The following is a 10,850-nucleotide window of genomic DNA, read 5'->3' as shown; positions in this document are numbered from 1 at the left end:
AAAGACATAAAACCACGGGATGACATAATTGGGGTTCTGATCCAGTCTTCCTTGAGTGAATAATATTTGAGCTAACCTCTAAAAGACAAGAGGAAAGTACCTAGGGGACTGGAGAGTGGAGTTTTCTCAGCAGAGTTGTGGCATATAAATGGCCAGGGAGGGAAGGTCCATAACTCTTTCATAACAAACCTGGAATAAATTTCTCTCCTGAGTAGATTTGTCATATCTAGAGGCAGGTGAAGGACTTCTTCTACATTTTATACCCAAGAAAATGTGAAGAGTGGAATACTCAGGTAATGAGAGGTAAAAGGAGAAAAAAAACCTGCAGAAAATCGAAAAGAATGAGAAGGACATTGGAAAGATAGTCCAAACCTCAACAGCTTGTCTTTATTAGCTTTTCGTTCTCCAGTAGAATAAAGCCCTTCTTTTCAAGATTGTGCCACACCTGGAGGTGCATCTCCTCTCTGGTTTAGTCCACATTTTAAAAAGTATAATAATATAAAAATTTCACAACACCAAGGGGCGACAATTCACAGGTCTTTTCCCACACACCTCCTCCCATTGAATTCCATTACCCATAGCACATTAACTCCTGCTTGAATGTTGGAATCTTCATCACTCCTGAAGCCTAGAGCTGGTTTAGCCGTTTAATTGTTTGGGTGGAGAGAGTGTGATGCACATGACAGACAGACCACTGGTTCAGCAAGGGGTGTTGTCTGAAGATATTACCTATCATGGGAGAGATTGTGGGCCAAGAGTGCCTTCATGGTGTAATCACATTTTATTTCCAACTATAGAGATCTTCCATTACTATTTTATTTTGTGCCATTTGGTAACAAAAAGAACCTCAAGCAAGTACTTTGAATGTTACTTAATCTCTTTTGGTGGAGATCCTTGGATATTTTATCGGAAATAGTGTCATGACCCCAGTTGGCTTACTTGGCTCAAGAACAGTGTTAACATTTTATTAAAACTTTTTATTTTCTTGAGAAGGAAAAATTTCCATAAAGCAGGTGCCAGGAAATTCAGTCCCACGTGGAGATTTTGCCAAGATTTCCCAAAGCAATTTTTCTTTGTTCCTTTTATTTCACTATTAAAAATAATCTTTATAATGGATTCTTTAGAGTCCAAATTCCCATACATAAAGGTCATAGCCTTGAGAGAGGGGTCAATCTGTCACATTCTTTCCTTTTTTAAGTCTGTGGATGCATTTATATTATAGAAGCCATAGCAAGATTATAAATTGTTCCTAGGTTTAGGAAAATTGAAAAAAAAATCTATTAGTTTTTTAAAATTAATATCTACTATTTTTTTAATTAATTTTTATTAGAGTATGGCTGCCTTACAATGCTGTGTTAGCCTCCACTGCACAACAAAATGAATCAGCCATACACATACAGATATCTTCTCCCTTTTGGACTTCCCTCCCATTTAGGTTACCAAAAATATCTATTAGTTGAATCCTCCTTAGCACAGCACAATCTTTTCTCTGTTCTTTCACTTTCTCTTCTAATAAAGTCCTCAATAAATAGAGCAAATGACTTATTATTACCTATTAGTTGAAAGCAGCTATTCTTGGCTGTAAATCTATTATATCCTGAGCAATTAAAAATAGTAAGATTAAATATGTCAGTTTAGGGAATTACAAAATAGTCAAGGGGCTTTTCGTAAAATTTCTACTATAGACATCTGGATAACAATATTCTCTCCTGCTTATTACTAAGTTAATATACAATTCCAAAAAACCTATCTCTAAATTGCTGAGCTTTTATGTTTTATATAATGTGTAAAAATATCTGAATTACAGAAATATATGCTTTAAGTTAAAATAAATATATCATTAGTTCCTTTCCTTATCTAAAGAGTGGAAAAAATAAATGAGACAGATGAATATTTCAGCATCATGATCAGTTAGGAGGTAAGATGAAGATGTCTAATACGTGCACCCTGCTCTCAACAATCCTGATCTTATATTCTTGGACCATGAAAAAGAAATGGTTTATTACATTTTAGAATAATAATTAAACATTCTACCAGTTTAAATATGTTTTATTAAGGGGAACATATAAGAATATTTTGACATAACAAAATAAATTGGTCTGAGAACTTCTACCCTAAGGATGATTTGTGTAAATGGATTAATTAATTAGTCGCCTAGATTTAGCAAAAAAGAGAATGTATGAAAAATTCATAGGTGGGGCTATCTTCGGAGACTTGGTTCAAAGGCTCAAATGATGTCGGATGTGTCTGATGTATAAGCTTTGCTTCCTCTGGGCTTGTTTCATTTCAGACTTTTCACTGTAGCCTTAGGCAGCTTCAGGCTCACGTCAGCACAACAGCAAGTCCATGTTAGTCCGCATTCCAGGTTTAGGGTACTCTAGTCACTGACTGGAAACCCTGAGCTCCAGACAAGCTTCCACTTGCCTGCCCCACCAGATCTGTGCCAGTGCCCGTGGGCAGCCACGGGGCAGCCTGTCAGGAAAGGGTGGCAGGGTGGCTATGAGTCCTGACTCGATGCTGGGCCAGGCCGTGGGCATCGTTTGATCCATAACTTTTACTGTTTAGGCATATGGCATGTGAACCTCTGTTTGGATTCTTTTTTTTTTTCGGTACGTGGGCTCTCACTGTTGTGGCCTCTCCCGCTGCGGAGCACAGGCTCCAGACGCGCAGGCTCAGCGGCCATGGCTCACGGGCCCAGCCGCTCCGCGGCATGTGGGATCCTCCCGGACCGGGGCACGAACCCGTGTCCCCCGCATCGGCAGGAGGACTCTCAACCACTGTGCCACCAGGGAAGCCCTGTTTGGATTCTTACTCCGAGTCCTTCAAAAGTTAGAAACAGATCTGGTACAGGCAATGATAGGAATTTTGGTCTTTAACCTGAGAGCAGGAAAAAGCCATTTGGAGTTTAATCAGGAGAGGGACAAGATAAGATTTAGCTTTTAAAAAATAGTTTTACCATCGTATATTTGACATAAGATCAATTGCACACATTTAACATGTACAACTGATAAATTTTGACACACCAATGTATCCATTATCACAATCGAGAAAATGAAAAGCAAAAAAATTAAACAACATTTTTCTTCCAGTTTTATTGAGATATAATTAACATACAGCACTGTATAAGTTTAAGGTGTGCAGCATAATGATTTGACCTACATACAAGATTAAATGATTATCACAATAAGTTTAGTTAACATCCATCACCTCATCTGGATACAAAATTAAAGACATAGAAAAAATATTTTTCCCTTGCAGTGAGAACTCTTAGGATTTCCCTTCTCAACAACTTTCCTGTATAACACACAGCAGTGTTCATTATAGTCATCATGTTGTACATCACATCCCTAGTACTTATTCGTCTTATAACTGGAAGTTTGTTCATTTTGACCAGCCTTCATCCAATCCCCTCTCCTCCTACCCTCTGCCTCTGGTGACAACAAATCTGACCTCTTTTCCTATGAGTTTGTTTTTGAAGTACATTTGACCTATAACACTGTGTTAGTTGCTATTATACAACACAGTGATTCGGTATTTCTATACATTTCCAAACAATCACGATGTTAGGTCTAGTTATGATATGTCACATAGAAAGATATTACATAATTATTGACTGTATTCCCCACACTGTACATTTCATACTTGTGACATTTATTTTGCAATGTTAGTACCTCTTAATCTTCCTTGCCTATTTCTTTCCTCCCTCCAGTCCCCCTCCCCTCTGGCAACCATCTGTTTGTTCTCTGTATCTATAACTGAACAGAACAAAGTTTTGAAGAACACATTCAACTAATGACTTATCTAGACTATATAAAGGACTCTTACAATTCAGTAGAAAGAAACAATCCAATTGAAAATGGACAATAGATTTGAACAGTTACTTCACCAAAGAAGATAGATTAATAGCAGAGAAGCACACGAAAAGTGTGCTCAGCACCATTAGTCACTAGGAAGATGCAGATTTGTATTTTAAAAGGTCACTCTGGCTTCAGCCTAGTGAACTGCCGGAGATCAGGCATGGCTGCAGGGAGAACAGTTAAGAGGCTATTGCCATAGGACTAGTAAAAGACAATGGTTACTTGAATTAAGAAGGTGGTTGTGGGGATAGGGGGAAAGTGAGAAGTTAGAGACATATTCAGGAAGGAAAATAGATGGGCTCTGACATTGACTTTGATGTAGAGAGTAAAGGTTAGAAAGGATTTCAAGTTTTCTGGCTTGTGCAGTTGGGTAGATGATGCTGCCATTCACAAACATGGTGAAAACTGGAGGAGGACCAGGTGAGGGGAAAGATTGAGTTTATGTTTTGAGGTACCTTTGAGACACCAAAGTAGAACCACAGAGCTGACAGTTGGAGTAAGATGCATTCTGAGCCTTGTCTCTTGTATTTGATGTGGACAGAAGCTGAAAGGCAGTGGGCTGAGATTGAAATGGGAGGAGAGAGAGAGGGAAGAGCAGAGACTGCCAAGTCAGAGTCCCCTGATCTGTCCCCATGAAAGGGGGGGAACCTGCTTTTCATCAGCGGTCTGCACTAATAAAGCAGGAAGAAACTCTGGGTAAAGGGGAGTCTGAGTCCCTCTTTAAATATGTTATTACTTAGAACGCTGGAGGTAGCTTGCCATCCTTGAGATGCCCTAAGCCAGGACGAACTGAAGCCAAAGTCTTCCGATTCCCACCTCTGCTCCAATTCTTGCCCCCCCTCCATTTCTAACTCACAACTAGTATACAGATGTAGATGTGGCCTCAGGAAATCAAAAGGTTCTACAGTGCAGGTCATTTAAAATCTTACCAAATGAACTTCTGTCCAGTTTTTCCACTTCGATTCTACAATCTGTTGAAAGAGTGGGGAAAAAGAGTGTGTTCTGCTTTATTTTTGTAGCTCATTAGTGAATCCTAACCATACTCGCCCTTAGGTCCCTTTTCCATCTTAGTCTCGTTCTCATAGCCTTAGAAAGAAAAATGGGATCTTTAAATTCACTCAGTTTGTGCTGGGAAGAGGCCAAAATTAGTGTCCCATTAGTACTCAGCCGGAGTGGTCTTCTAGCAGTACAATCTAGGGAAGGTATTTACACCCCCTCCCCCTCCTCTTTCCCGAGTCTGGCAAATTCTAGCTCATGTTTTGCTCTCCCTATAAATACGAGAGAAAATAAAAGGCACTATTCAGTCTCTTTTGTCTGAAAAGTCTGGCGTTTCAGTGGTTTTCGTTAAGGCGGGGTCCTCATTTGCAACCAGCTTTGCCATTAACGGAAATCAATCTGAATGTCCTACTGTGCGTTTTTTTCTTTCCTCACAGTCTGAAATGGCCTTTGCCAAGTTTTCGGGCTGAACCTGAAAGACCTTCTCTCATTATACGCTCCCTGCCTCCAGCCTCACTGAATCTTTGCAGAGATTTCTCAGGCAGAAGGGCTGCAGTGTGAGGTTTGGGAGGAACTCGACCTACTCCGCTAACCCAGTGGCCTGAGCCAATCACAAAGAGGATTGGAACCTCGCTGAATGCCCCCCTTCCCATCTCCTCCCCCTGCAACAGCCTCCTGGAAAGAGGGACACTGGAGGGATGTGTTTGCAATTCAAATCCTTGGCTTTCTGCCTGCCTCTTTTCTTAATAAGAAGGCAGGAGCTGCTGTGAGGTGCAAAGGGGTCTTCCGAATTGCAGTGGCCCTAAGATCGGAAGATCCTTGCCTCTGCCTCTTTTATCTGATTCTGAAGCTAACGGGAAAAGGGTAAGGATGGTGGAGGCTTTCTGTGCTACGTGGAAGTTGACGGACAGTCAGAATTTTGACGAGTACATGAAGGCTCTAGGTAGGTAAAAATAAGATGTGCTTTCTCATCTTAACCTGCAGCTTCAGATACTTGCAGATTCCTTCTTCACCCATCAGGTTAGCAAGAGACAAAGACAGATCACATTGTCGTAATCAGGGTGCTAGGCTGTGTGTTTCTCACAGAATGGATATTTAAATGTAGCATTTGCCTGCTTTCTTGCCTAGGGCCAAATAACGGAGCATTTAGTATTCTGGGGAGGACATGAAGCTTCCGCGCCTTTTCCGCTTTTTCTTCAGCATCCTTTTACTATTTATGCTTCCAAATAAGCATCTGCTTATTATTACGGCTCAGTAGTTGTCCTGCATAATTGATGGGCTAAACATACTCTAATGAAACTTCCACTTTAGGACATAGATTCCAGAATAGGAAGGTAGATTCCTGCTTTGTGAGCTATTTTGGAAGTTGCAGCCAACTGTACTGCTTCCTTTTGCTATTTTAGGTGTGGGCTTTGCCACTAGGCAGGTGGGAAATGTGACTAAACCAACAGTGATCATCAGTCAGGAGGGGGACAAAGTGGTGATCAGGACTCAAAGCACATTCAAGAACACGGAGATTAGTTTCCATCTGGGAGAAGAGTTTGATGAAACCACTCCAGATGACAGAAACTGTAAGGTGAGGAGCTGCTCCTTCTCTGAGGGTGGGGATGGGAAGGAGAGAATAAAAGAGAGAAAGTCCCAATATTTCTTTTTTTCTAGATGATGGGAAGTGAAAAATATTCTCAGTATTTCACTTCAGAGAGAAGGACCAAGAGTTAATTTTGCATCCTAGTGTTCATAGCTTATATTCTGAATAATGGGCACCTACTATAGCTCAAATCTTGAATCTGTTTCTTTCTTTCTTTCTTTCTTTCTTTTTTTTTTTTTTTTGCGGTACGCGGGCCTCTCACCGTTGTGGCCTCTCCCGTTGCGGAGCACAGGCTCCAGACACGCAGGCTCAGCGGCCATGGCTCACGGGCCCAGCCGCTCCGCGGCATGTGGGATCTTCCGGACCGGGGCACGACCCCGTGTCCCCTGCATCGGCAGGCGGACTCTCAACCACTGTGCCACCAGGGAAGCCCTGAATCTGTTTCTTTACCATGTGTTTTTCTCATTTTATATTAAACCTGTATTTCAGAAAGTATTTAATAGTGTTCATTTGAAAGACTGCATTTTGTTTAATCTTTCTTTTGCCTCAGGTTGACTCAATCAATAGCTTGCCTCATTCTAAGACTCTGTTTAAAAGAGTAGGATGATTAGTCAGAAAGCACTAGTTCAGGATTTTTATTTCTAATAGGTAAATTTTTGCATTTAGATGTACACATTTCAATCAAATTATGAATTACTAGAGATTTTATAATAATGACTCTGGAAGCAACAGAGGAAATTGTACTACTTTGATAATTAGTTGATCACTATTTATTCAATTATCACTCTTTTAAAAATCAACTCAGGGACTTCCCTGGTGGCACACTGGTTAAGAATCCACCTGCCAATGCAAGGGACATGGGTTCAATCCCTGGTACAGGAAGATCCCACATGCCACAGAGCAACTAAGCCCGTGTACCACAGCTACTGAGCCCGTGTGCCACAACTACTGAGCCCGTGTGCCACAACTACTGAAGTCCGCACCTGGAGCCCGTGCTCCGCAACAAGAGAAGCCACTGCAATGAGAAGGCCGCGCACCGCAAGGAAGATTAGCCCCTGCTCGCTGCAACTAGAGAAAGCCCACTCTCAGCAACAAAGACCCAATGCAGTCAAAAATAAATAAATAAATGTAAATAGATAAAAATCAATTCATTTGGCTTCCATATCAGAAATCTGATGTGTACCTATTGATATATTCTGCATTTTGTTGTTGGTTTCAGTCTGTTGTTAGCCTGGATGGAGACAAACTTGTCCATGTACAGAAATGGGATGGCAAAGAGACAAATTTTGTAAGAGAGATTAAGAATGGCAAAATGGTCATGGTAAGTAGGAGCAATTTCCCCTTCCTGCTTCATTGCCCACCCCTCACCCCCTCATTTCCCATCTCCTTCCCTGTCCCTCCCTCCCTCCTTTTCTCCTGTCTTTCCTTCTTAAACAACATTAAATCACTAGCAAGCTTCTTTAATCATGTGTAAAACAGGAGAAATAAAAATATCTTAGCTAATTGTTTCCTCCACTCTGCTTTTTTAATTACAGAAAAAGAGAAAAGTTCTACTTAAGTGTAGTTTTAAAAAGTTGCCATTGATTTAGCTAAAACTGTGTCAAAAGAACAGTTGTTGGATTACCGTAATGTCTAATCCTCCAATGAAATCTGAATATAAAACCAATCATCATGAAAATATAGAGATGATATTATATTATCGTTTGCTGAAACTCAGAAAAATTACCTTATAGCTTCTGTAATAAATGAGAGTTTTAAACATTTTATATTTTAGTTTATAAAGGTTTCACAAGTTCAGTGCAGATAATTTGGAATATAACAGGAAAGTGTAACAAAAATATGAAAATCCTTTTTAATGTCCCCTTAGAACCATTTTGGTATTACTTCCTTCCAGTCTTTCTTTTTAATGCATCAGATAGCTTTAAAAACATGTCTATTCAATACTGGATAGTCATGTAAAAATTATAAAATAAAAAATAATTTAAAAATAATTTCTCTAAAATGGAATTTTGATGACATTGAAGTAGTCAATACATCATTTGTGGGGTTTTTTTGGCGGGGGGTTGCTTTACATATTCCTTCTAAGATAATAGCAGGAAGGGTCTTTTGGTTTTGTTATTTAAGACTATTGATTAGTTTTCTTCTCCTTCCCTTGACTACCAGCTAGCTGTTCTAGGTTGAGATAGAGGCCTTACATATTCATTCTTCATTTCCTGGGTGGAAGTGGGTGTGGGGAGCAGAGGGACAGTTTTCCTTTCATGTTGATGAACATTTGCCCACGTTTTCCTGCAGTGACCATCACCATCATCAAACAAACAAACAAAAAAATTCATTTATAAAGGATTCAATCTGAAGTTCTCCTTTATGATTTTTTCTTTATTTTTTTCCTGAATACAGAAAAGTGGATAGCTCAGCTTTGGCATGTATGACGGTGATCAGGCAAGCCTGAGTTCAAACAAGGAAATGAAAGTAATGGATGACAAGGGCACACTATACTCTTGGAAATCACAGGACTACATGAAAATGATGAACACTAAAAAACACTAAATTTTGTAAAGAGGATTTATAGCAATTCTTCAAGTTGGCTTAGATACAAGAGCCCATGTTGCACATTATAGCCACATAACCACCAAGGTTCACATAGGCTACAACATGACAGCCAAAGCAACGAGAACGTTTGTACATTTACCTTTTCCTGCTGATTGTGGAACAAATCATTGCAAATACCATTTGTCCAAATAATTTGGGTTTTCAAAAAACTCTTCAAAATTTATCTAGGTCATGAATTGTAAAGTATTATGAAAACCTACTATAAATTTTATATACTTTTTAAAGCAGATAGCTAATCTGCTCCAATTACCCTGATAATTTAAGGCAAAAGGAATTCTTTTGACCTGAATCTAGATAATCTCAGTTTTTGCCTCATATTTCTTTTAGAGACATGAACTGTGTATACATGTCATTCACGAGATAAATATAAGGGTTTCTTTTCAAAAAATGAAGACTTATGCAACATTTAATGTTTGTAAATGCCATTATTCTTTTGTATAATACTTAAATCATATATATGATAATCTTTAAAATAACATAACATGATAATCTTTAAAATTTCCAGCTACTGATGTACCTGTGTAAAAAGATTTGGTTATCTTTTGAATCTTTCAGACTCTTACTTTTGGCGATGTGGTTGCCATTCGCCACTATGAGAAGGCATAGAAAACATCCTGATCTGGGGCTGGAGAAGTTCTACAACCTTTCTGTTTACCCAAGTCTCAGTGCTCTACTGCTGTTACAGCACGGCCGATCGCTAATTAGAAGGTTATCCTTGGTGTGGAGGTGGAAAATGATGACTTCAAAACTTGTTTTAAAGACTTGTTACTGCAAGCAATCAAAGCCATTTTTGATCTGCAGATTTATCACATTTTATAATTCCTATTAAAATTGTAAACTACTTTTTTTTAAAATAAAGAAGGGAATACATTCTATAATTTCCAATGGAATGCAAATCAAATTGGAATAAAAATCTTACACCCATGAGAAATTTGTTGTTGTTGTTAATATCACTAATCTGGCTGGGAACTATATATTAGAGAGTTTTAAATAGCCTTTTTTTATGGCATAAAGTCAGGCTGGGGAAGTTAGCACTTTGTTTAAAATACTAATTTAAAAAATAAGCAGAAGCCCAGGGAAACGTGGAAAAATTTGGATTGGTACTTCTGTAGAGAATTGGGGATGTCCAGGATCCAAAGGAGCTTTGTTATGGTGGGCTGGACTGCACGAATGACCTCTTGCTACTAGAAACAGGCAGTCTGAAGAAGCAAGCTGATATACATGAAAATGTCTTATTAAAGAGTAAATATAATCAAAATCTCATATAATCAAAATGTCATGTAATTCAAGCTTCTTATTGAAAGGTAAATAGGACCAGGGAGTGAATTTTATCCGAGACTATTGTAACCAAGTAGGACCCTATGGGGCCTTCCTGGGACAGGCCTCCCTCCATATCCTCTGCTTTAGCTCCTCTCTGAAGTACCTAGATAACAGTATTTGATGCACATTTCCTGAGTTGTTTTCCAGATGTGAAAACCCCCCACCAAATGGAAGATGTTAACTACTTGATGACCATGAGCACATAGCCCCCAGGCCTCCTGGAGCCTAAGGACTGATCATGTGAACCCTTGTGACACAACCCTGTTACTTCACCATCAGTCAGTCAGAGAATTGTGCATGAGCTGATCACATACCCTGCAACCCCACCTCCCTCACCTGGCTTTTAAAAATGTTTGGCCAAACACTTCGGGGAGCTCAGGGCTTTTAGGGCAGAAGCCACCTGTCTCCTCGCATGGCCCTGCAATAAACCTTTCTCTGCTCCAGACTCTGACGTTTCAGTTTGTTTGGCCTCATTGTGC

The 10,850-nt window shown here is 39.5% G+C and overlaps 1 protein-coding gene across 1 annotated transcript; it reads left to right on the top strand.

The window, feature by feature from the left end:
* Window positions 1–5,714: 5,714 nt before the first annotated feature.
* Window positions 5,715–9,869, top strand: FABP7 (fatty acid binding protein 7). The gene is made up of 4 exons (XM_060167435.1): window positions 5,715–5,796; window positions 6,257–6,429; window positions 7,661–7,762; window positions 9,607–9,869. The coding sequence occupies exons 1-4, from the start codon at window positions 5,724–5,726 to the stop codon at window positions 9,655–9,657; spliced, it is 399 nt and encodes a 132-aa protein (XP_060023418.1). The 5' UTR covers window positions 5,715–5,723; the 3' UTR covers window positions 9,658–9,869.
* Window positions 9,870–10,850: the final 981 nt, after the last annotated feature.

Source organism: Lagenorhynchus albirostris, chromosome 12 (assembly GCF_949774975.1).
Source record: "Lagenorhynchus albirostris chromosome 12, mLagAlb1.1, whole genome shotgun sequence".
Taxonomy (NCBI): domain Eukaryota; kingdom Metazoa; phylum Chordata; class Mammalia; order Artiodactyla; family Delphinidae; genus Lagenorhynchus; species Lagenorhynchus albirostris.
This window is presented reverse-complemented; position numbering and strand designations above follow the sequence as displayed.

Excerpts from the sequence above, each read along its gene's own strand:
- FABP7 (XM_060167435.1), top strand. The coding sequence starts at position 5,724 with ATGGTGGAGGCTTTCTGTGCTACGTGGAAGTTGACGGACAGTCAGAAT. Across the intron at positions 6,430-7,660 it reads CAGATGACAGAAACTGTAAG|TCTGTTGTTAGCCTGGATGG; the intron begins GTGAGGAGCTGC and ends TGTTGGTTTCAG. Across the intron at positions 7,763-9,606 it reads AGAATGGCAAAATGGTCATG|ACTCTTACTTTTGGCGATGT; the intron begins GTAAGTAGGAGC and ends TGAATCTTTCAG.